Source organism: Macrotis lagotis, chromosome X (assembly GCF_037893015.1).
Source record: "Macrotis lagotis isolate mMagLag1 chromosome X, bilby.v1.9.chrom.fasta, whole genome shotgun sequence".
Taxonomy (NCBI): domain Eukaryota; kingdom Metazoa; phylum Chordata; class Mammalia; order Peramelemorphia; family Peramelidae; genus Macrotis; species Macrotis lagotis.
Genome location: NC_133666.1, coordinates 81,968,795 through 81,994,669, shown reverse-complemented (window position 1 = coordinate 81,994,669; position 25,875 = coordinate 81,968,795). Strand labels below are relative to the sequence as shown.

Below are 25,875 nucleotides of genomic sequence, written 5' to 3'. Positions count from 1 at the left end.
CGCCCTAAAGCTGAGCCCCGCCCCCTTCTCGGCCCTGCCCCCGAGGAGGATCCCTGGAGCCTTCGGGCAGCCGAGGCATGGCCGGGGTGAGGCGGATCAGCTTGTCTGAGGCTTTGGATTTGGGGCCCAGTTGGCGCCACGCGTGTCACGCGCTGCTTTACGCGCCAGACCCAGGGCGCCTGTTTGGCCGTATTCCGCTGAGATACGCGGTGCTGGTGAGGGGTCGACCGGGGTCCCCGCGGAGGATCCTGTGGGCGCTGGGAGGCGGGATGGCCGGCGGGGATGTTGGGGGTTGGGGGGAACCCATTCACTCCTCACTTCTCCTTGGCAGATGCAGATGCGCTTTGATGGGCGGCTCGGCTTTCCGGGAGGTTTCGTGGACCCCCAGGACGGCAGCCTGGAAGCGGGCCTAAACCGGGAGCTGCTGGAGGAGCTGGGCGAGGGGGCAGCCGCCTTCAGTTTGGATCGGGGAGACTACCGGAGCTCCCACGCCACGGCCAGCCCCCCTCCCCGCATCGTAGCTCACTTTTACGTCAAGCAACTGACGATGGACCAAGTGTTGGCGCTGGAAGCAGGTGCCCCGCGTGCCAAGGACCATGGGCTGGAGGTGGGCAAAGGGGGGGCGGTCCCTTCCCTCGAGAGGCACTCCCTCCCCCCATTTTCCAACTTTCCTCTCCAACCGCACTTATTACAGCTGCTTAATGCATCTGAAAGACCCTAGTGTCGGGTCCTCCTGGGCTCAAGGACAGACTACCCTCTGGCCACTCATTTTCTTTTTCCCCAGTCACCTCCCCTCCCCCCTTCCTTCCCGGAAGCTTTGTTGGATGGAGCTAGTAGGCAGATCCCCAATCCCAGCCCCTCCCCTCAGTCATGTTCCCTCTGGTTCGCCTCTCTATTGGCTCTTAGGACGGCCTTTCCCTTCCCCCCTGCTTTCTCCCTAGTCCAGGTTTTTATTCCCTCTTCCTGGCCTGGGGCAAGTAGCTTTCATAGTCTGGTCCTCTTCTCTCTTCCTCCCCTCCAGGCCAGCCCTGCTTTTGACGCTACTAAAAATCTTTAGTTGGCCCCACTCCCCTCCTCAAGGGGTCTTCCATTGTCTTCCAAAGGAAGTTCCTAGGACCTGGAATTCTTGTCCCTCTCTGATCTCATCCTCAACCTGCTTTTTCAACTCCATTCCTTTCCCTCAGCCCACCCTGCTTGTCTCCTGTTCAAGCTACACTGACTTCTTTAGGTCTCCTACTCAGTCCACATATTCCCCCCACCCATCACCCCTGACTGTCCCACCTCCCCTGGCTGTTTTAGATTTTACAGATTGATTGTCTGGTTCAACTTTGAGAAAAGCTGGAGAACAGTGACTTGGAAAACATCTCAAAGATATTAAGAGCAGAACTGGGATTTGAACTCAGACCCTCTGATTCCTTGTTCCTTTACAATACTGGATTGTACATCTTCTTCAGATAGTTCTCCACCTAGGAGTTACAGATCTGCTTCCCTGCCAGGCCAAAAGCCCTCTCAACTCAGGGAATGGATCTTTTCCTTTCCCCTGCTCCCCCATACAGCTTACTACAGCTATCAGAAATGCTTTACTCCAAGAACAGGTTGAACCTGTCAGAAACAAGTGGATACTGAATGATCTCATTTCAGTTCATTAAGTATTTAAGTACCATTGATGTGATAGACACTGTGCTAAGTTCTGGGAGCAAAAAGGTTTAAAGGGGAAAAAAAAGACCTTGGTTTTCTGTGCATCTAACCCTAGGCTCATTCTCTTTCTCTAGTCCTGTATCACTAAATACTTGGTGGCTAGCTCTAACTCAGTGTCCCACAGACCTTTCAAACTCATCACGTCCAAAACAGAACTCACTCTCTTCCCCATCCAATTAGTTTCCAATTGCTGCAGATAATGCTTCTATGGTGTCTCATCTACCTCCTTTTGTTCATTCACTTAACTCAGACTCTCATTACCTTTTGCTTGGGTTGTTGCTATAGCCTCCTAATTTGTTCAGCCTCTCCCTCCACAATTCACCCTCCACCCGGCTACAGCAGGATGCTCCCAAAACACAGGTCAGACCATGTGACCATAGTAGCTAGCATTAAGATAGCAAAACACCTTACAAATGTGATCTCATTTGATTCTCACAATAACCCTAGGAGATAAGTGGTGTTAATTCCTATTTTACAGATGAAGAAACTGAGGCAGATAACCTGACCAGGGTCTGAGGCCAGATTTGAATCAGGTCTTCTGGACTGCCTCCCTGCCAGTGACTACCATATAATTTCTCTACCCTCAAAGCTGCAGTGCTTAATCTGGGGTTCCCAAACTTGTTTAGGAATATTTGGATAACTATTTGAATATTATTTCCTTCTTTTGTAATCTATCTTATTTTATGCATTTAAAAGTCTGATCCTGGGAAGCTTCCCCAGACTGCTAGAAACTGTAGGCTAGGGACTCCATCAAATGTCAACTCCTCAGACTTGCTTTTAAAACCTCACCATTCCCGTATTCTATGTTTCAGCCAGATTGGCCATTTTGTTTCTTGAACATATCTCCTGCCTCCATGCCTTTGAGCTGGTGGTCTCCTATACTTGGAATTCATTCATTCTCATTTCAACTGCTTATAATCCCTAGTTCCATTCATTGCCAGCTCAAATGCCAAATCCTAAAGAAGCTATTGTGAGCTCTCAATTCTAGTGTCCTCCTTTCCCCTGGGAATCTTTTTTTACAATTTTTATATTCGATTTTCTGTCTGTTTTCCCTCAAGAGAATGTTAGCATCTAGAGATCCAGGAGTTTTTGTTTCTGTCTTTGTTTCCTCAACACCTAACACAATGCTTGACACTTAGTAGGTACTTAAGTCAATGCTTGTTGAATAACATGATCCCTGTTCTCCAGAAGCTTACCTTCTGATCAGATTACTTGGTTAGTATACACAGTTAAGTATAAATTTCCAAGTTGGGGGGAGGGCACTAAAAATGAAGAAGCCACAAGAGGCTTCTTTAAAAATCCACTATTTTTTAATTTTATTTTCCAATTACATATAAAAATAGTTTTTATCATTCATTTTTGTAAGATTTTTAGTTCTATGTTTTTCTACTTCCCTTCCCCCTTCCCCATGACAGTGAGCAATCTGATAAAGGTTATAGATGTACAGTCATGTTAAACATATTTTCAAATTAGCCATTTTATGAAAGAAGAACCAGAAAAAAGGAGGAAAAAAAACATGAAAAGAAAAACTCATATAAAAAAATTTTAAAAATATTTTTTAAATTTGGTGGATAAGGGGCAGCTAGATGGTGCAATGGATAGAGTGCTGGCCCTGGACTCAGGAGGACCTGAGTTCAAATGTGACTTTAGATACTGAATAATTACCTAGCTAAGTGACCTTAGGCAAGTCACCTAACCCCTCTGCCTTGCAAAAAAAATGTTCTGCATTCAGAGGTTATAGTTTTTTCCTCTGGAAGTGGATGGCATTTTCCCTCACAAATCTTTTAGAATTATCTTCGATCATTGAACTGCTGAGAAGAGCTGCATCCATCATAGTTGAACATAATAGAATGTTAAGTTATAGTATGCAGTGTTCTTCTGACACTGTTCACTTCACTCAGCATCAGTTCATGTTAAGTCTTTACAGGTTTTTCTGAAGTCTACCTGCTAGTGATTTCTTATAGAACAATAATACTCTGTAACATTGTTATACTACAACTTGTGGCATGCCCCCAATTGATGAGCATCCTCTCAATATGCAGTTCTTTACCACTACCAAAAGAGCTGCTGTAAATATTTTTGAACATGTGGGTCTTTTCCCCCATTTTTATGATCTCTCTGCATTACAGATCTAGTAGTAGTATTGCTGGTTTGCAGTTTTGTTGCCTTTTGGGCATAGTTCCAAATTGCTCTCCAGAATAGTTGGATCATCTCACAACTCCACTAAGGGTGCATTAGTGTCATCATTTTCTCACATCCCTCCCAACATTGATCATTTTCATTTTTTGTCATTTCAATCAATTTAATGGATGTGAGGTGCTACCTCAGAGTTGTCTTAATTTGCATTTCTTTAATCAATACACTAAAAGGCTTTTCAAAGGGGGAGGCATCTGAGCTGAACCCTGAGGGGGAGCTAGTAATTGGAAGAGGTAGCAGTGAGGTGGAAAGGCATTAGGGGTGAGGGTAGAGGGAGCCCACTTGTTTAATCTGCATAAAGGTATATGGTAGGGAAAATTAGAATGTCTTGTCACAGAAATATCCAGCTGGCCAATTTGACTGGAATAAAGAGTTTATGAAGGAGAGTGATTGGCCTGGGATGGAAGGTCAGAGTTAGATTGTGAAGGGCTTTAAAAATTCCTTAATAGGGGCGGCTAGGTGGCTTAATGGATAAAGCACCGGCCTTGGAGTCAGGAGTACCTGGGTTCAAATCCGATCTCAGACACTTAATAATTACCTAGCTGTGTGGCCTTGGGCAAGCCACTTAACCCCATTTGCCTTGCAGAAAACTAAAAAAAAAAAATCCTTAATAAGAGGAGTTTGAATTGGATCCTACAGTTAAGAAGGAACCATTGGCAGGGCCACAATTGCACTTTCCAATATCACTTGAATTGCTGTGAAGATGAGGCATTGGAGAGGGGAGACTGAAGGCAGGGAGATCAGAAGGCTTCTCTAAGGTCTCATAGGGGGAGAAGAGGTGAATGTCAGAGGCTAGAGGGGAAGAACTTCAAAGACCTGAAGCTGAGTGATTGCGGGAAGGGGGGAAAGCCATTGAATATACCCATTCCTGTGCTGAAAGTCTGTGATTGGAGGACAAAGGGTTTTTGGTGCTATACTGACGGGTGACAAGATAACCAACTTTCCCCTCTGTCTTTGTACACCTCTCCCCTGATATTCTGTGAAATTCTAGGCCTAGCCTTGGTATGGAATCTTGTCCTGAGATAGCAAGACAATGGAGTTTAAGAGCGGAAAGGATTAAAAATCATTTGATCTCATGTCTATATTTTACAGGTGAGGGGATTGTAACCTAGAGAGGTTGTGACTTGACCAGGGTCACATATTCAGTGGCAGAGCTGAGTCTTTCAGCTAGAGACAGCATGCAGTCCATCTCCCTGTAAAAGTTCAGACTGAGCTCAAGTGGGGTCTGGTATTAAGTTACAGGGTGGAGAGATCAGAATGAATTACAGGCCTACCCAAGGCTAGAGTCTGTTGCCTTGTTCTTAATCACTCAACTGTTTTCTAAATAATTTTGAAACCCTGCCATAGATCTATTTGACTTTGAGCTGGACTTAGACCAATTAAGTATGTAATATAATCTACTCACAGTTAACTTGTTACTGTCAGTATAGCACAGTATAAAGAAGGCTGGACCTGGAGTCAGGAAGACCTAGGTTCAAATCTGACCTATGACTCTTACTGGCTGTATGACCTTAGACAAATTATTTCATGGCCATTGTAAAATGAGACCATTGGAATGTTATTGTCTTTCAGTTGTTTCTGACTTTTTGTAACCCCATTTGGAATTTTCTTGGCAAAGATACTAGAAGGAGCTTGCCATTTCCTCCCTGTCTCATTTTACAGATGAGGAAACTGAGAGAAACAGTAAAATGAGTTGCCCAGGGTCACATAGCCCCTATGGATCTGATGCTGGATTTGAAGTCATAAATATGAGCCTTTCAGCCTCTGGGTCTGGTGCTCTATCCATAGCTCTTAAGTAGATGCCCATGGCTATAATTAATGATGCCCCATTAGAGTCCCCTTGTGGGGTATGAAGGAACTCAGGTGAAATGTATATAAAGTGCTTCATGAATCTCAAAGCACTATAGAAATGCCATTACTTCTAGTGATCTTACCCAATTCCTATACTTTGGTCTTTGGAATATGTGAGGCTAGATTTGAGGTAGTGCATAGAACTTGCAATGTGGAGGTGAAGAATACCTGAGTTCTAATTCTGCCTCGGACTCTTACCAGCTGGGTGACCCTGGGCAAGTCACTTCATTTCTGTCTGCCAAAGTTTTCTCATCTGTAAAATGAGATTGGGGTTGACTTGGGTGGCTTCTGAGGTTCCTTCTACCTCTAAATTGAGGAGCTTGTAATTCTGATTCCCTCTTGCAGCTGTTAAAATCAGTCGGCTTTCCCTGACCACATGATGTCCTTCATCAGCGTCGGGGGGGGGGGGGGGGGGGGGGGGAAGGGGGGGATGGACCAGATCAGTTAGTTATTCATCCCTTGTTCATAAAGGATGGGGCATTCGAGTTATGACAACCCATAGGTAAAAAAAAAAAAAATTAAGCCCACTCCCCCCAAAATAAAAACCCCAACCAAACCAAAAAAATTTCATCAAGGAAGAGCTCTTCCACTTTGGGACAGCTCTGGTAGGAAACTGCAATAAGCCTGAAAAGAGACGGCAGGCAGATTTTCAAACTTGAAGAACTTGTATTTTTTCTTGGAAGTAAGAGAGCCAAGCCAAGCTTCTTGAGCAGGAAACTAACACCTGTAGGCTAAGTTTATTTGTGCAACTATAGTGAAAATGTATGGGGCAGGCAAGTGAGGCAATTATCAGCCAGTGCCAGCTCTGGAATCAAGAAATTCAAATCTAGCCTCAGACAGTGGGTATCCCTGACTAAGTCACTTCCCCCTGTTTGTCTCAATTTCCTCATCTGTAAAATGAATTGGAGAAGGAAATGGCAAACCACTCCAGTTATCTTTGCCAAAAAAATGCACCAACAAAACCAAACCTAAACAGAATAGTGAAATTGATCTAAGGGTTAATTGTGAAATTGATCTGCAGGTTGTGACTGGAATATTTGAAGGACTTGCCTTTGGAAGAGTGTAGGCTAGGTTCGGGGCATGGAACCAGGGCCAGTGAGTTGGGTAAAAGGGGCAGGGAGGTAGATTTAATGTCAGTTTATGGTTTTTGGAAGGCAATGGGGTTAAGTGGCTTGCCTGAGGCCACATAGCTAGGTAATTATGAAGTGTCTTGAGGTCAGATTTGAACTCAGGTACTCCTGACTCCAGGGCCAGTGCTCTATCCACTACGCCACCTAGCTGCCCTTTAATGTCAGTTTAAAGGGAAATTTCACAACAATTTGACCTATCCCAAGGTGGCATGGGCTTCCTTGGCATTCTCCCGTACTAGAAGGGTCTTCAGACCCAGAGGTCAGGGAGGAAGTGGGGGGGGCCTTCCCAACTCCCTGCTGTCCTTGTGGGATCCAATCAGAAAGACAGTGAGGCTTGTTCTGCCTGACTTCAGAGGGCAGAACTTGAAACAGCTCTGTTTGGTTCATTTCAGGTGTTTTCTGGAAATATTCTGCCTACAGGGCTGGGCTCTAGGGAAACAAACATAAAATCCCAGATAGTACCTGCCTTACATTTCTCTAGGGTAGAAATGCATCCATACAGATAAAAACAAAATTGGTGCAGTGGATAGAACATCAGCCCACAGTCAGAATTCAAATCCAATCTCAGACACCTGACATTTACTAGCTTTGTGACCCTGAGCAAATCACTTAATACCAATTGCCTCCCCAAAGCAAAACAAAATAATTGGGGTCGATTTAGGGGTCTGGGAGAGAATAGACTGTGAGGGGGACCAGGGATTGTTTCCTTGGAAGCCGGAGTTTCTCTCATGGTTGAGGAGAGAGTGCTTCCAGGTACTGGGGATAGCCTGTAGAAAAATACAGAGGTGGAATGGGACAGCAAGCTGGTCATTTTAGCTGGGAGGAAAATGGCTCAGATCAGGTCTACTTAGCTCAAGTCATGCATTTATTAAATGACTATTGTTTGCCAGGCACTATGTTAAAGCCAGGTAAAAGACAGTCCCCTGTCCTCAAGGAGCTCAGTGTAGCAAATGATGAAATGGAGGTAATCAACTGAGGGAGGGCCCTAGCATTTAGGAGGAATGACTGAGAAAAGCTTCCTGCAGGAGGTAAAATGTTAGCTGGGATTTGAAGGAAGCCAGAAGGTGGAGGTGAGAATAAAAAAGCATGGGAAAAGGATAGTCAGAAAATGACTCTCTAGTGTTGAGTGAAAGCACCAGCAGGGTGGCCAGTTACTTGGCCATAGGATATGTGGAAAGGAATAAGATGAGAGATCTGAGGCACAGAGTTCTGTCAGTAGGAGTGAGATCATAAGGGGGGATACCAGGTTGGGACCAGGGTCAATGGAGAGAAGAGACACTAGGAAGGGAGATTCAACAAGATTTGGCAACAGATTCCATATGGGGAGTGATGGGTTGAAAGCTTGGGTGATTAGAAGGATGGTGGTGTCTTCAACAATAAGAGGGAAGTTGGGGAGAGTTTTGGGGAGAATGATGAAGTCAATTTTTCTGACTCCACTGCCATCACTTAGCAGCTGTGTCACCTGTCTTACCATTTTAGACATGTTTAAGATGTCTATGGACTATTCAATTCTTGATTTTCGATAAGCAATTGGAGATGGGAGGAAACAAAGGGTATAATATGCAAAATCAGTTGATTGATGCATAAGCGGGAGTTTTGAAGAATTTTGAATTGCGGACTAAAGGAATTGACATTTGCTCCTGGAGGTACCAGAGCTTTGTTAGCAGAAGAGTAATGTGGGCAGAGCCATGTCTCACCCCTGCCTTCAGTGTCTTAGCTGGGTGGAGGCTGGCTTATTTTTTAGTTTTTACAAGGCAATGGGGTTAAGTGGCTTGCCCAAGACTATACAGCTAGGTAATTATTAAGTGTCTGAGGCCGGATTTGAACTCAGGTACTCCTGACTCCAGGGCTGTTGCTCTATCTACTGCACCACGTAGCCACCTGCCCCTGTGGAACATTTTAATCAGTGACTTGGGGGTGGGGGGAATGAGAGCTCCCAAATCCCTTGTTGGGATCAGTAGTTAACACTTGGGAGAGTGAGTCCCTAAGTAAGAACATTTCCATAGGCAAGATGGGCTGAATGTAAGAATAAGATGGAGTTGAATGTCCATTGGTCAAGAATGTGTAATGTCTGGAAGGTACCTCTCTCAGTGTAGCTCCATGATGGCCATTGAGTTTCTGAGACTGCAGAATCACACAACCAACAAGGGGACCAAAGGCTGGATGTAGCTGTGGCTGCTCTATAGCTACATAGCTCTACCTAATATTAAGCCCACCAATGTAGAGTCCTGTAGTTGAGTTTTAAAAGTCAACTTCCTAAGTAAGCATAAGATAAGCATAGAGTGGAGCTTCTGTGGGGAGTTGGTGTTAATGAAAAGCAGGCTCAGAATAGAGCTACCTAAAGGGATGTTCTGTACCCTGACCTAGGGAGGCCCCTAGTCAGTCCATACCTGGAGAACTGTGTTCAGCTCTGGCTTGAACCTTTCAGGAAGGCCTGGAATCCTGAGGTGGACTTCCAGGATGGCAAGAAGATTGGAGGAGGACCTGAGTATGTGAGGGCTGAAAGAAGGGGGGAGGGCAGTATGAGCTGTCTATGAAGGTGACTAGTCCTTGACCTCAGAGGAGAGAACCAGGAACGCCCAGTGGAAGTCATAAAGAGTCAAATTGCAACTTGTCAGCAGACATTTCCCAATAGGTGGCACCCAGAGGGCATCCCTTTCTGGGGGGATGCCCCACTGCGGAGTTTGGCTCAGTTAGAGCCTGAGCTGGTGACTTTAGCTTGGAGATTTTGTATTCATGTAAGCTAAAGGAGTTGGAGCTTTACTTGGGAGAGTAATGATTTTTTAGCAGAAGAGCATTATGACGAGATCTAAGAATAAGATTGTTCTGGAAGTGGTAACAAGAGAGGAGTTGGGGAAACCCTGAGGGAGGCTAGCTGAGTAACAGAGGGGTGCAAAAGATGGGGAGGTATGCAAGGGAAACTTCAGATATGTCAATGATAGCATCTGGTAACTGGAGGTGAGAGGAGGTGAAAGAGACAAAAGATCACATCAGGATTTAGTTTTTCAACTCTTGATGTTTATAATCCTAGGGTTATTTTTGTTATACCTTTTGGAAAATCACTGTGATTGTGAGATGTGTGTGTATATATGGAGGTGATCTCTGTCAAAGCAAACACTTTTCCAAGAAGAGTCAAAAAGCCATCAAACCTGTGAATGGACAAGAAATTCCCTTTTCTCTACATCACTCAGTGGATTGTGTGGTCAAAAAGATACCATTGGCTTTACAATATTGTTCCACAAATCCTGCCAGTTCCTTTCTCATATCTTTCTCAAGGATCTGTTTTGTTGTTTTGTGGCTTATGCTTTTCAAGATTTGTAGAGATGGGAAAGTTAGCCTTGTGGGTTACTGGGTATTTTGGCTGATTTAGAGGAGATTCTCAGATGTGGGCTAGTCTAAGTGGCCTGTGGAATTTTGTGAATTTGATGAATAGAAGAGGCAGGGTGTCAGAGAGTGAAGCCAGCATAATGAGAAGAAAGTGATATGCTTTTCACTATTTGAAAATCTCTAGGGAATCTGAAATGTGACTGTGGAGTTCAAGGTGAGATTTATAGATTAGCAAGTCATCTGGTTTTTTTTGTTTGTTTGTTTTTTAGGGTTTTTTTGGTAAGGCAAATGGAGTTAAGTGGCTTGCCCAGGGCCACACAGCTAGGTAATTATTATATATCTGAGACCAGATTTGAACCCAGTTACTCCTGACTCCAGGGCCGGTGCTTTATGCACTAGTCGCCCTGATTTGCAAGTCATCTGAAAGGAGGTAGAGATTGAAACTGTCAGAGAATGAGATAGGCAAGGAAGAGAAAATAGACTAGATCCTTAGGGAACTGAATCAGGGGGTCAAGAAAAGAACAAGGAACCTGTGAAGGTGGCAGAAGTCAATCAACAAATTTCACTGGGGCAGCTAGGTGGCCTAGTGGGTAAAGCACCGGCCCTGGAGTCAGGAGTACCTGGGTTCAAATCTGTTCTCAGATACTTAATAATTACCTAGCTGTGTGGCCCTGGGCAAGCCACTTAACTCCATTTGCCTTGCAAAAAACCCCCCCAACAAATTTCACTTAATGCTTATTAATGTGCCAAACACTGTGCACAGTCACTGGGGGAGATATAGATAGAAAGATTGAAACAATCTCTAAAGAACTTATGTTCTAAAGGAGGAGACAAATCCTTATCAAAAGGTATGAAGTCCATATGATGTGCACAGCCACATTAATAGCCACATTAATACAGTGAAATATGAGATACTGGGGCGGGGGAGAAAGAGTGTGCAATCAGGGTTAAGTGATTTGTCTAGGGTCGGACAGTAAGTATCTGAGTGGATTTGAACTTTGGTCCTTTCTACTCCAGGGTGGTGCTTTATCTACTCTGCTACCCTAGTTGGTCCTCTGATCCACATTTTATTATAAAAGTTATTATTTACATTATTAGATGGGAAAAAAAGAATTCAGTGCAGTTCATTATCACTTACAGTAAGCCCTACCTTGAGTTCTGGTGGGAACCTTGGAAAATATGGACCATATGTTTAAAGTACTCATATATGTATAATCTGTATTAGATTGCTCTATTGGGGAGGTTGGGAGAAAACTGTGAAACTCAAAACTTTATGAAAATGATTGTTGAAAATTATCAGTGCATGTAATTGGAATCTAATAAATTAATTTTAAAAAGAAAAATATGAGCCACTGCTGCAGTCTTATCTTGGTATACTTCTAGTAGAACCAGAGCTTCCCATGGCAATTCCAAATGTCTCCCCACTCCAGCTTTTTTGTGCCTTTATGTTGTCATATAATAAAGGCATTGGCGTTTTCATTCTCTTCTCGTGAAACCAGGGTCTGACCCACATTTTAAAGGAATAGTGGGACTCAGGTGACAGGAAGGAGGGAAGTGCTTTCAAAAGCAAAGAGGGAGATGGAGCATTGTGAGGGAGGAAAGGCCACTTTGCTTTGAACGTTAGCTTCTGGAAGAGAAGTAATGTCCAGTGAGGCTACCAAATAGGTTGGACTAGGCTGTAAAGGGATTTAGAAGCTAATCGGTGGGCCCAGTTAATTGAGTAGAGGAGCTATATATACCTCATGGTTAGTTCCATACTGGAGTGGGGAGAGACTTGAGACAGGAAGATGGGTTAGGAAGCAGGTGGAATAATCCAGGCTAGAGGTGGATGGGGCCTGAGCTAAGGTGGTAGCTGTGTCAGGTGGGAGAGCTGTTGTGTAGCTAGAAATGGCGCGATGTGGTCCTTGTCTGGATCTTGGGGGGAGCTGAGAAAGGGGGACAGGGAGACAGGCGGTGGCAGAAAAGAACATGTGATCTGAGTGTCATTACGTGCTGCTCGCGTGAGCCTCACGGGCCCACCCTAAAGGAAGAATGTGGAGTGGGGCCTCTGGGGTCCCTGCCCATTGGACACACCTATTTGGAGCCGGGAGGGGTGGGGACACCGGGTAGGTTGGGCTTGGGGGGGGGCCACCTCGGAAAAGGAGGATGGGAGTTTACACAGTTGGAGGAGGGGGCAAAATGGGGAAGTGGTGGGCGCTGAGGGAGAGGAGTGGTTGTGCTGGAGATGAGCTCCATTATTGGCTGTCGAGGAGCGGTGGGAGCCGCCCCTTATTCCCACCCTCCAATTGGCTGATTCTTTATCCATTGAGCTCAAGCCATAGGCTCCAGGCTCCCGCATCACCTTTAGGGACTGATGAGCTTTAAATCACCCCATTCCAACTGCTGTTGTAGGAATGGGGGGGCGGAGCACGTTTTTCTGGGAAAAGGAAAGCTTGGAGTCTGAGGAGAGGGTGCAGACCAGGCTTGGTCTGCGTAGGCCTTGAAGGCAGATCTAAGAGCTACGGGTAGGGGGAAGTGGAGGTGACTGTCCAAAATGGGCATTGGGGGGCGCCAGGCGCTGCTGGCCTTGTCCGTGCCCCTGGCTGGCCCTCCCACTTTCAGCTGGGGGGATAGTTGGGCTAGGCAGGACAGGGTAGGACTGAGCCTGGGGTAGGTCAGTCACTGTTCCCCCCCTCCGCCCCCCGCCCCTGTCTCCGCAGGTGATGGGGCTCGTGCGGGTGCCACTGTACACGCTTCGGGATGGGGTCGGAGGGCTCCCCGCCTTCCTGGAGAACTCCTTCATAGGTGCTGCTCGCGACCAGCTGATGGAAGCCTTGCAAGGCCTGGGGCTCCTGGAGACTGGGCAGCTGCCCCCTGCTCGCCACTAGGGGGCCGCTGGCCCAGGGCCCCTGAAGGGGTCGTCCCGGAGCGGCGCTGACCTGGGGGCAGGGGGAGGGGAGGGGGAGGAGGTTCCCCTTTGTGGTTGATGGTGTTGATTACAGATTTCCAGGAACACGAAGCGTGTGACCTTCATTGTACGCTCCGCCATGGCCTGCCCATCCCCCCTTCCCACGTCCCACACCCACGCCCGAGCCCCTTCGTAGTCAGGAGCTGCAGGGGCCAGGTCCTTGGGGTCCTGCCTGCCTTCCTCCCCCCAGTCTTGGGCTGGCTCTAGGACTGGCCCACGAGGGTAGGGGGAGATGGAACTGGAGTCCTTGGGGTGGGAGTATTTGGCGGAATGAGCTCGCCACCCAAGCAGTCCGTGGGCTGCCCCACGGAGACCACTGGCCAGTAGGCTTCTCTTCCCCCCTTAGGAGGGCCAGGGCCCCAAGGGTTGGCGGAGGAGCCCGAAGAGCTCCTTCCGCTGGCAGGAAGTGGTTAGCACCTTGGACTGTGTATGAGGGGGGAATGAAGAGAAATAAGGAACTTTTCCCTCCCCCACAAAAGGTGGTGAGGGGCACCTCAACTTGCACCCCATCTCTCCTCTCATGCGAAATTGCGACCCAGATTGGTAAAGGACGTACTGTGCCCCTGACTTCTTTCACTAACCCTGAGCTGCCCTTCCCCTTTCTGGTCCCCCCCCACGCTGATAATGGTTCCCCACCTCTGTCACCGAGTGTATGGGTGTTTGTGTGGGGTGGGTTGTGTAGCAAACGGGGTGTGGGCCTGGGGGAGGGGGAAGAAACGGTGAGAGGTGGTGCCCCAGCCTGGGACCCGGACTGTACTTGGGGCCTTGGGTGGGGAGGAACCCCAGCCTAAGCATCTGCCCCTCCCCCCTGGGGCCTGGATCCTCCCCCTCCCCTCCCCTCCCCATTCTCATTTCCTTTTTCTCTTTGACTTCGGCGGGTCCCACTGGGCGCTGAGCCGAGGGGGGCCGATCCAGAGCCACGAGGGGGGAGCAGGCTGTTCATGGCAGAGACTGGCTGGCAGCTGGGGCCAGGGACCCTCTCTTTTCGCGGGTGGGAGCACGTGTGGAGCCGGAAACCTTAGTTCCAACAGCCTGGAGTGACACAGAGTGACCGGGGGGGCACCCTCGTCCAACGAGGTGCTAACTGCCCCCAGGAGCCTCCTACCTTCAAGGTCTCCTCTCCCCCTCCCCCCAATGCCATGGCGTCACACGGAAAACTGAGGAAGGATCGAGGGTCGCTGACTGACTATGAGTCTCAGGTCAAAGGTGAGAAGGGCAGGAGACAGCCAAGTTGTCCCGGCTACAGTTCAGGTTCAAGAACCCCACCAGCCTCCCCTGGCGCTTTGCTCCTCTTTTGTTTTTATGCTTGCACCCCAGCCTCCCCCCCCCTTGGTCTCTTCCCTCCCTCCAATCCCCCCCTTGACCCCCTTCCAGGCCTGGCTGCTCTTTGGGGCCCATGAACATGCAGGAAGAAGGGAATAAGCCTTTCATCACCTGTTATAGATCCAGGACTTCTTAGAAATATTTTGTCATTTGTTTCTCACCATCCTGGGCAACAAGGGGCTTTTAAAATCCCTGTTTTATACTTGAGGAAACTGACGCAGGGTTTAAGGGCTTTGCCCACAGTCCCTCCACTACCTAGCAAGTATCTGATGTCACATTTGAACCTAGATCTTCCTGACTCCAGGCCAGGGTTTTGGGCATTAATGATAACCCAGCTACAGACTGCTTCCTCACAACCTTGGGAGATGCTCAAGTGAGGCCAGGCATCCTCCCTCAAAGGCTGGCTAGGGAGGCTCCCAAGCTAGGACCTGCCAGGCTCCTCATTCCCATTAGAACTCTGTCTCTCCATCCTTTGCCCTACAAATGGACAAAGAGGCTCCTCATAGATACAGATGGTGCAATGGAACTCAGCCTAGCCCTGGCCCCCTTGACTAGGAAGCTGAACCACCCCAGAACCCAGCTGGCTCTCCAACTGCTATGCTGATGCTTTGGTGATTGTTCTCCCCACCTTCCACAGCCCCCCCCCCCCCAAGAGAATATAACTCTCAAGGGCAGAGGGAGAGGAACTCTCTTCTCTGTACAGCTAGACTTCATGTAAATCATATGTAAATCATGAACATCTCCTTTAAAAGTTCTTAGTTGAGTTCAGAAGAGAGACTGGCAGGAGAATGGTATGTACTACCTGGGTATATAATAAGCATATGATCAAATTTTGAGGTCAGGAGTGACCACCTAGCCTGGCTCATACCTAATCAACTGTCAGTACCAACCACACACGGGCCACTCAAGGCCCCACAAAGTGCTAGACTTGGAGACAGAACCTTGGTTCCAGTAGTGACTGAGTTGCCCCTGAACCAGATGACTTCACTTTCCCCATCTGTAAATTGAGAGTATTGTTTATGATTTCCCAAGGTCCCCCACAGACAGCCCATTTTGATTGTGGACTGCTCTGAGCCAAAATCTACCTTCCTCTAAGACCAAAACAAGTCTTTGCCACTTCCCTTCAAATGCTTGAGGGTAGCTAACTCTTCTTCTGCCCCCTCCCTCCTTTCTTCTCTAGTCTAAAACAGTCTTACACATTCTTCAGCCAGCTGTAGTGTGGCATGGTTCCAGGTTATTCTCCTGTTCTCCACTCTGATTTCTCAGGATCTTTGCTGGAATGGGATGTTGTCATTAGTCCCACTGACTACCCCTCCCAACTACCTGCAACATCCTCCCCCCAAAAAAGGCCCTTACTTTCTCATTGGGTTCATTCTGAGTCATAGCCCTCTGGATACTCTGCTCCCCATTCACATGCTGGAATACTTTTCAATGGAAGTAGGGGCATGATGAGTATGAGGGAGACCAGTGGTTAGTTACCACCAAAACCCTTGGGAAATTTGAAGAGGACAGGATAGTTCTTGGCTTCCTTTTACTTCCCTTTCTGGACCATAAACTCTCCAGTTGCCCCAAAACTCTTCAGTTTCATATGTCACACACCCTTACTAACAGTGCACAGCCATAACCAAGAAGAATTAGTTTGGATGTCATCATTTTGTTTGATTTCACAAATGTCCCACTACCCTCCAGGCCCAGGTTGCCTAAAGCAAAGCATCAAATCCTATTTACTTTGGAAACTGAAGACTGAACCATTTGCTAAGAGTTCGTGAATGTTTTCCTTACTAAGGGAACTAAGCAGTTTTAGCTTGTAAATGTACACCAAAAGTATGTTTATAGTGTATTTATAGAAAGGACTACTATCAAATTTAATGTATGTGATATAATGTGCAGGGTGGGGGCAGGGATAGTGACTGCTAGTCCACCATTTTTGCCATCTTGTGATACACCACACTGTCTCAAAGAGGAGGTTCTCAAAAAAAACCAGTTAATTTGAAGTCACTTTTTTAACTTTTAAAAAAGTGCCCATCTCTTTAGGGTAGAGGCAGAAAATGTATGGAAAATCATTTGGTCTGGTGTCGCCAAGACAACTGAAGGTGGCCAAACTGGAAATCTAGGAGCCTTTGTTAACTGTGAATTAATTAAATGTTTGATCAAATATAGAAGTCTAATTTTTAATTTTTGGCCCTTGGCAGGAAAAAAAAAAACTTTCCCCACCCTTGCTTCACAGCCTAGGCTAGGGGAAGGAGGGTGTGGGCAATTAAGCAAGTAAAATTTAGAGATTTGGATGGACCAGAGAGGGTGGTAAAATCTACTGTGACCCTCTAATATTATAGAGAGTGGGTTTTCAGGTGGTTGAGAGTACACACCAAGGAAGACTAAGTAGCAGATTCTAAACTCAGGGTCCTATGTGGTAGTCCACTTCCAGAATCTCTGAGGCAAGTGGGACTTTAAAGAACTCCTGGCCTAGCTCACACAAGGTAGCATCCCCACCATTCAAAAGCCTCCTGCTTTAGATGATGTTTCTTCCTATCAATCAGTGAAACAAAGAGAGGGTATCTAATTCACAACTTTAGAACTGGAAGAGACTTCAGAAATCCCCTTCCTTCCCCCCCCCCATTTCTGTAAGGGGGTAAACTGAGACTCAGGAAGAGGGGTGACTTGCCTAAGCTCTTGCAGGTGATAACCATCTGAGGGCTAGTCAATGTACTCCTCTCCCCCCCTTACTGGAAGTGGAGCTCATTATTATTAGAGACTAGGGAAGAGGGGTGGGGGTACACAGAAGTTGGGACTTTTAGTTGAGTTAACAAATGACACTCTGACCTTAACAGAACTATAAACCTGGAATTGGAAACCTTATTTTTGTTACCATTGTTCTGTACTTGGCCATTCACCAACTTATCTTGGTGTTCTGTTAGTGAAGGTTCTGTTAGTGAAGGTGGACGAAAGGGGGCCCAAAGGTGTCTTGCTAATGGGGGGAGGGAGATGAAGTAGTGAACCCTTGAGACCAGCTTCAGGACATTGGAGTGTGGGGCGAGAACCCTAGCTGACACCCAAGGGGAAGGAAATAGTAAGCTCTAGGGAGGCAGCCCAGGGGCTTTCCAGAGCTTATGGACAGGAAATGAAGGAGGAAGGGAGCTTGGCCTGAGCTGGAGGCCCAAGAAGGTCTCTTCTGGACAGGCTTCTTGCCCAGTGTGTCCACTCTTGCCTTCATGTAGGGCTGGTCAAGAGGCCTCACTAGGCTCTGGTCGAATGTGTGGTGACCCAAGGGTGAGGGGAGGCTGGTCTTCACCTCATCCATATAGAAGTATTCAATAAAATGTACCCTCTGAATTTGGGTTTGAATATACACTAGAAGCTTATGATTTGATAGGAAACATTTGAGCATAATGACAAAAATTAGAGTGACTTAGTGAGAGCCCTGGATTTGAATCCTGCTTTACTACAAGCTAGCAATTACTGTGAGCAAATCACAGAACCTCAGAGTTTTGGTTTCCTGGTTTGTTGGATGGAGATATTTGCTACAGGTTGTCATGAGGGTCAAATGATATAATGTTTGGCAAAGTGTGATAATCATTTGGAGGGAAAGAGAAAGAACAGAGGTCCTGGTTTTTCAGAGCCTTTTATAACCTGCCCTCCTCCCTTGCCCATGTACTCTGTGGTTCAGTGACCTATTTTACCCACAAGCCCTTCCATTTCTCAGCTCTCAGCATTCTCTCTAGCTGTCCCTTCCCCCAGCCTGTAATGTCCCACCACCTCCACTGACTTCCAACCTCCTGAGCTTCCTTTCAGTTCTCTCCTATAGGAAGGCCTTCCCTACCCCTTGGGCATTCCAGGGCCTTCCCTTGAAATTTCCTATTTATCCTGCCCATAGCTCCTTTGTAGAGTACACACTTGTTTACCTGCTGCCTCCCCCACTCCATTATAAGCTCCTTGAGAGCAGGGCCCAGTACTTAGCACAGGGCCAGACCCACAGCAGACTTTTAATATATCCGTAATGACTGACTGTAGGCTCCTGGAATAGTTCTTGTAATATGGCCTGGAGTTAGGAGTAAGGATGCTAGGGATAAGAAAAGCTCGAATGGATAGAACTTGACCCTGCTCATGGAGGGGATGGGGGTGGCAGTAATAACCAGTCTTCCCTGACAGAGGGGCAGCTTAGTGAAGCAGTCAGATTTAGACCTGGATTGGCAGATCCACTGGGCCTCCTCGAAGCTGCAATAGGCTGACAGTTGAGATTGTGAACCTTTACACCTTAGAAATCAGCAACCCCTACAAATCAGGGCTCCATTTATAGTTTTCTTGATGGTCTAGACTAAAGAAATTGTTATTAATGCAGAATAAACTTCCAAGTCTTTCCTGCCTAGAGACAGTCACTAAACTTACCATCAGGCTCCAGGTGAGGGAGAAAGGACTTTGTAACCCTTTGAGGCTGTAGAAATGAGAATTTTTTCCTGTTAAATGGGACAAGGGTTGCTGACATTGGACCACCCAGGGAGACTACAGAAGACCTGGGACATAATGGGGACATACACACTTTGAAGCAAAGAGCCAGCAAAGGCAAGGGAGGAGAATGATCTCATGGAGCTGGAGCAAAACCTGTGCAATAGAGACATATTTTGTTATTCAGTTCTTTTCAAATATGTCCATCTGACCCCATTTGGGTTTTCTTGGTAAAGATCCAAGTGGGGGGGCCTGGAGTGGTTTTGCTATTTCCTCCAACTCATTTTACCTATGGGGAAACTGAGACAGAGTGAAGCAAATTGCCAAGGGTCACACAGCTAAGTGTCTGAGGTCTGATTTGAACTTAGGTCTTCCTGATTCCAGGCAGTGCCCCCTGGCTGCTGAAAGACAATTATAGATTTGAGTTAAACCCTGTTCTTTGCCCTTGGGGAGCTCATCCCCCTCTAGAGAACCAGTTGAGAGGGTGGGAGTAGACTGAGACAAGTCTGAGAAGCCTTCTTGGAGAGCCTGAGCTATACTTTAAGGGTTGGGTAGGATTTAGCAGGTTCAAATGGAAGGGTAAGGGGAGGGCATCCCGTACCTAGGGAAGATTAGTAACAAATACCTGGAAGTTGTTTAGTGCTGTGACTGAGAAGATAGGCTTCCTCCTCCTCTTGTCCTGGGACTGGGAGTTGGGTCATTTCTCTGGGCCTCCTTTTCTTTGTCGGTAAAATGAGATCATGATACTCTATCACTTATGCAGGTCAGTTGTAAAAAAAGTATTTGGTAAACTTTGCAATACCTATAAACATGAAACCTATTATTCAATCTCATGAATTTTTTATTAGTAATAAGAGCTATAAAACATGGGGTTTATTAAATCAAGGCTGCTCCTTTTAAAAAATAATTATAATTGAACTAATATAATTTTTTACTGCTAGCTTTTTGTTTTTCCGTGGCCCCATACTCCTCCAATGTGTGATCCTGGCCAAATAACTTAATAAGATGTAGTGGAGACCTGAGCTGGAAGTAAGCATGCTAGGAATAAGAAGAGATAGAATGGATAGGACTCGACCCTGCTAGTGGAGGGAGTGGTGTTGGCAGTGATGGACCAGTCAGTGAGGCTTCCCTGAAAGAGAGGGGAAGTGGTCTGATCAAAGTAATTAGATTTGGCCATGGGGGGCCTCTGAGGTCCTTCTAGCACTAGGCCCATGAGCTTATGAGGACTCACACAAGTAATGTTGATGGAAGCCAAGTGGACCCCTGTCCTCATTTGTTCTGGGGTTGTCTTGTATACTCTCATGTTTCTCCCTCCCCTTCGGTCCAGCTCTCCAGAGGGCTGAACCCCCTCTCCACTTCCCCCACCCCACTCCACAGAAATTCGATGGCAGCTGACAGAGCAGCTCCGGTGCCTAGAGGGTCAGGGGGAGCTTCGAAGGGAGCTGCTTCAGGACCTGGCTGAGTTCATGCGGCGAAGGGCCGAGGTGGAGCTGGAGTATTCCAGGGGCCTGGAGAAGCTCAGTGAGAGATTCCTGGGCCGAGGAGGCCGGATCAGTGGCAAGGACAAGGACCAACAGAGCTTCCGGTATTAGGGCAAGGGCCTCATCTGAGGGTTGGCCAGGGGATGGGGTGATGGAGTGTAGTGGGGGGCCTTGGGTCCTCCATGCCCCTGGCCCATCCCCTATGTCACCCCCCAGGAAGGAGCCGTCCCTTCTGTCTCCCCTGCACTGCTGGTATGTGCTGCTGCAGCAGACTCGGCAGGAGAGCCGGGATCACGGGGCCCTCAGTGAGGTGCTGGCTGGGCCCCTGGCCCAGCAGCTCGGCCACATTGGAGAGGACGTGGGGCGGCTGGTGAAGAAGGTGACCGCCTGGGTCCAGGGGTAGAGAGGGCTCAGTGTCAACTGGAGGATGGGTAGCAGAAGGGAGTGGTACAGAAAAGGGGGCCAGTCCTTCTGGGCCAGCAGTTTGTGTGTGTGTGTGTGTGTGTGTGTGTGTGTGTGGCAAGTCTGTGAACAGCACTGATGTGGATTACCTGCTTGGAGAATGTCTTCAGCATGTCAGCTTCTAGGGAGGAGACGGTATCACATCTGGGCCTTAAAAACCAGTGGGCCTGAGTCAGAGGAGCTCAGGTGGCAGTTCAGGCAAGGGGTACAGTTTCAGCTGAGGTATTAGAGCAGTGATGCACTTTCGTATGTTGGTATATGTGTTTGTATATATATTTGAATACATGAATTTGAGTGTATGTGTGTTTATTTTGGAGTGTATGTGTTTTTGTATGTGTATGTATACATCTGTTTGTATACTTATGTGTATATATTTATTTTTGTATTTTGTGTGTATGTGTGTTTATTTTTGTCTGTATAGTGGTGTTTGTGTACTTGTGTGTGTGTATATGTGTGTTTATTTTTGTCTGTATAGTGGTGTTTGTGTACTTGTGTGTGTGTATTTGTATATTTTTGTGATTGTGTGATTGTGTACATATTTGTATCTTTATGTGTCTGAGGGTGTATGCATGTATTTGTGGATATGTGTATTTTTGTGTTTGAGTATGTGTTTGTATGTATACTTGTTTATTTTGTCTGTTTCTGTATATATGTGTGGAGTTATATATGTGCGTCTATTTGTGTGAGTATGCATGTATATGTATTTGTATATGAATATAGTTATATTTCTCTATGTGTTTGCATCTATATCTGTACTTGTATGTGTGTTTGTATATGTGTATTTATTTCACTACATGTGTATGTGTGTCCATGTACACTTATATGTATGACTGTGTATATATTTCGGTGTTTGTGTATTTGTGTGTATGTTTGTGTGTGCATATGTATTTGTGTGTTTGAGTGTATATTTGTATGTGTTTATGTATAATTTTTGTGAGTAAATTGTTATGAATGTTTGTGTGTGTGTATCTGTATGGGCATATATTGCAGTTTGTATATGTACATTTGTGTGTGGTTGTGACTATATCGTTTAAGTCTGTATGTATATTTTTCTGTGTATGTCTTTTTGTATATGTGTTTATTTGTGTTGGTGATTGTATGTTCAAGTGTATGTAGATTGATTTTGTGTATGAGTGTACAGTTGTGTGTTTGTGTGTTTTGTGTGTTGGGGTATATGTGTGTTTGTGTGTGGGTATATGCTTGTGCATGTTTGTGTATGTATCTATCTGTATATGTGTATGCTGATATATTTGTATGTTTGAATATCTGTCTCTGTGATTGTAAATGTGAGTATATTGGAGAGTGTGTGATGGATGAATCAGAGTAGACACTGGCTATGGGGGAAGGAGTGTGGCCTTTGTGAGGGAGGAAGGAGCCAGGTGGGTATTGTTCTGGGGCAAGAACCCCACTATTTTCAGGGAGCCCCACTTCCCTCCTTATTCCCTAGAGTAAAGATCTGCAGCAGCAGTTACAGGAAGATTTGCTGAAAGTGGTATCGGAGCTACAGATGGTGAGGATGGGGGGTAGGGGGGATGGGACCATTGCAATGGGGGGGATGGGAGGGTGGGGCACTTGGCATGGGGTGGGGGATGGGGCTTGATTGTCTGGTTGCTAAGGACTCTCCCCATCTCTAAGGCTCTGCAATATTGCCCTTTATGACACCCATTGGGCTCTGTTATATTATGACCCTGGGCTTGCCTGGGCAGTTTGCTGCCCTCACCTGAAGGGAGTGGTCTTAATTACCGGCCCTCCTGGTTGGCCCTCCAGGCCCCCCAAAAAGAAGGGGTAAGGGATGTAGCTTATGGGTAGACAAACCGCTTGGGAAGGGAGGTGTCAAAAAGCTGAGTGGTTAGTGTCTCATTGTGTACTTTTACTTTTCCCCAGGCCATGAAAACCTATCAGACTTACAGGGCGGAGAGTGTAAGCTCAGAAGGCAAGTTAAGAGAAGCTGAACGACAGGAGGAGAAGCGAGCTGCCCGATTTGGTGAGATAGTCCTCTCCCAAGGTCTAGATGGTCATAGCTGGGCCCCTCCTCGAAGAACTTCTCTCAAGAAAGGCGGGCGCTTAGTAGAGAAGGTAAGGAAAGGGCTTTGGGGTGAAGTGAGGGAGGATTCTAGTGGGTAAATACAGGGGGAGAGGGTATGGATGAAGCCCCCCAGTGGGTGGGTATTGAAGGGAGAAAGGGACAAAGGCAGGAAATTGTGCAGGTCTTTGGGAGATCAGGTGAAATGGGGGAGAGGAAGCAAGGCAGCCCAATGGAAAACTTTTGAGAGTGGAGAAGGGAGCAAGACAGCCCAATGGGCAAGATTTGGGGGCCAGAAAAAGGGAGGGAGAGGGACAGAGCAGCCCTGTGGACAGGTTTTGGGTCAGGGGGAGAAGGGGAGAGAAAGCAGGGAACCACAATGGGCCTCTTTGGGGGGCCAGAGGCATACAGGGAGAGGGACAGGGCACCCCAGTGGACAGGCTGTCAGTCAGAGGGAGAAGGGGAGAGAAAGCAGGACAACACAATGGGCAGGATTTGGGGGACAGAGGCAGACAGGGAGAGGGACAGGGCACCCCAATGGACAGATTGTGGGTGAGAGGGAGAAGGGGAGAGAAAGCAAGGCACCCCAATGGGCAGGATTGGGCGCCCAGAGGCAGGGAGGGAGAGGGACAGGGCACCCCAGCGGACAGGTAGTGGATAAGGGGGGAAGGGGAGAGAAAGCAGGACACCCCAATGGGCAGGTTTGGGGGGGGCCAGAGGAAGGGAGGGAGAGGGACAGGGCACCCCAGTGGACAGGTTGTCGGTCAGAGGGAGAAGGGGAGAGAAAGCAGAGCACCCCAATGGGCAGGTTTGGGGGGCCAGAGGCAGGGAGGGAGAGGAACAGGGCACCTCAGTGGACAGGCTGTCGGTCAGAAGGAGAAGGGGAGAGAAAGCAGGGCATCACAATGGGCAGATTTGGGGGGCCAGAGACAGGGAGGGAGAGGGACAGGGCACCCCAATGGACAGATTGTGGGTGAGAGGGAGAAGGGGAGAGAAAGCAAGGCACCCCAATGGGCAGGTTTGGGCGCCCAGAGGCAGGGAGGGAGAGGGACAGGGCACCCCAGTGGACAGGCTGTAGGTCAGAAGAAGGGGAGAGAAAGCAGGGCATCACAATGGGCAGATTTGGGGGGCCAGAGACAGGGAGGGAGAGGGACAGGGCACCCCAATGGACAGATTGTGGGTGAGAGGGAGAAGGGGAGAGAAAGCAAGGCACCCCAATGGGCAGGTTTGGGCGCCCAGAGGCAGGGAGGGAGAGGGACAGGGCACCCCAGTGGACAGGTTGTCGATCAGAGGAAGAAGGGGAGAGAAAGCAGGGCATCACAATGGGCAGGTTTGGGGGGCCAGAGGAAGAGAGGGAGAGGGAGTGGGCACCCCAGTGAACAGGTTCCAGGTCACAGGGAGAAGGGGAGAGAAAGCAAGGCACCCCAATGGGCAGGGTTGGGCGCCCAGTGGCAGGGAGGGAGAGGGACAGGGCACCCCAGTGGACAGGTTGTCAGTCAGAGGGAGAAGGGGAGAGAAAGCAGAGCACCCCAATGGGCAGGTTTGGGCGGCCAGAGGCAGGGAGGGAGAGGAACAGGGCACCTCAGTGGACAGGCTGTCGGTCAGAAGGAGAAGGGGAGACAAAGCAGGGCACCCGAATGGGCAGATTTGGGGGGCCAGAGACAGGGAGGGAGAGGGACAGGGCACCCCAATGGACAGATTGTGGGTGAGAGGGAGAAGGGGAGAGAAAGCAAGGCACCCCAATGGGCAGGTTTGGGCGCCCAGTGGCAGGGAGGGAGAGGGACAGGGCACCCCAGTGGACAGGTTGTCGGTCAGAGGGAGAAAGGGAGAGAAAGCAGAGCACCCCAATGGGTAGGTTTGGGGGGCCAGAGGCAGGGAGGGAGAGGAACAGGGCACTTCAGTGGACAGTCTGTTGGTCAGAAGGAGAAGGGGAGAGAAAGCAGGGCACCCCAATGGGCAGATTTGGGGGGCCAGAGACAGGGAGGGAGAGGGACAGGGCACCCCAATGGACAGACTGTGGGTGAGAGGGAGAAGGGGAGATAAAGCAAGGCACCCCAATGGGCAGGTTTGGGCGCCCAGAGGCAGGGAGGGAGAGGGACAGGGCACCCCAGTGGACAGGTTGTCGGTCAGAGGAAGAAGGGGAGAGAAAGCAAGGCATCACAATGGGCAGGTATGGGGGGCCAGAGGAAGAGAGGGAGAGGGAGTGGGCACCCCAGTGGACAGGTTCCAGGTCACAGGGAGAAGGGGAGAGAAAGCAAGGCACCCCAATGGGCAGGGTTGGGCGCCCAGTGGCAGGGAGGGAGAGGGACAGGGCACCCCAGTGGACAGGTTGTCAGTCAGAGGGAGAAGGGGAGAGAAAACAGGGCCCCCGAAAGGGCAGGATTGGGCACCCAGAAGCATGGAGGGAGAGGGACAAGGCACCCCAGTGGACAGGTTCCAAGTCACAGGGAGAAGGGGAGAGAAAGCAAGGCACCCCAATGGGTAGGTTTGGGCGCCCAGTGGCAGGGAGGGAGAGGGAGAGGGCACCCCAGTGGACAGGTTGTCGGTCAGAGGGAGAAGGGGAGAGAAAGCAGAGCACCCCAATGGGCAGATTAGGGGGGCCAGAGACAGGGAGGGAGAGGGACAGGGCACCCCAATGGACAGATTGTGGGTGAGAGGGAGAAGGGGAGAGAAAGCAAGGCACCCCAATGGGCAGGTTTGGGTGCCCAGAGGCAGGGAGGGAGAGGGACAGGGCACCCCAGTGGACAGGTTGTTGGTCAGAGGAAGAAGGGGAGAGAAAGCAGGGCATCACAATGGGCAGGTTTGGGGGGCCAGAGGAAGAGAGGGAGCGGGACTAGGCACCCCAGTGGACAGGTTCCAGGTAACAGGGAGAAGGGGAGAGAAAGCAAGGCACCCCAATGGGCAGGTTTGGGCGCCCAGTGGCAGGGAGGGAGAGGGACAGGGCACCCCAGTGGACAGGTTGTCGGTCAGAGGGAGAAGGGGAGAGAAAGCAGGGCA

General features: G+C 48.3%; 2 protein-coding genes across 6 annotated transcripts in view; both read left to right on the top strand.

The window, feature by feature from the left end:
- The first annotated feature begins 30 nt into the window (after positions 1 to 30).
- NUDT16 (nudix hydrolase 16) lies at positions 31 to 20,377 on the top strand. Of its 5 annotated transcripts, none has more exons than XM_074206890.1 (3): positions 31 to 215; positions 332 to 575; positions 12,902 to 13,824. In XM_074206890.1, exons 1-3 carry the CDS (start codon positions 78 to 80, stop codon positions 13,117 to 13,119), a joined length of 600 nt encoding a protein of 199 aa, XP_074062991.1. In that variant the 5' UTR covers positions 31 to 77; the 3' UTR covers positions 13,120 to 13,824. The 5 variants fall into 5 exon arrangements, with proteins under 5 accessions (XP_074062991.1, XP_074062994.1, XP_074062993.1 ...); XM_074206893.1 differs by lacking the exon at positions 12,902 to 13,824 and adding an exon at positions 2,177 to 6,134 and having other exon boundaries at positions 40 to 215; positions 332 to 607; XM_074206892.1 differs by lacking the exon at positions 12,902 to 13,824 and adding an exon at positions 1,300 to 6,134 and having other exon boundaries at positions 40 to 215; positions 332 to 607.
- ARHGAP4 (Rho GTPase activating protein 4) overlaps positions 14,070 to 25,875 on the top strand; it is a 47,506-nt gene continuing 35,700 nt past the window's right edge. The window contains exons 1-5 of the mRNA XM_074206885.1: positions 14,070 to 14,355; positions 20,290 to 20,497; positions 20,610 to 20,772; positions 22,303 to 22,365; positions 22,740 to 22,931. Coding sequence (XP_074062986.1) covers positions 14,289 to 14,355; positions 20,290 to 20,497; positions 20,610 to 20,772; positions 22,303 to 22,365; positions 22,740 to 22,931 — 693 coding nt within the window. The 5' untranslated portion in view covers positions 14,070 to 14,288. The remainder of the gene's footprint in view (positions 14,356 to 20,289; positions 20,498 to 20,609; positions 20,773 to 22,302; positions 22,366 to 22,739; positions 22,932 to 25,875) is intronic.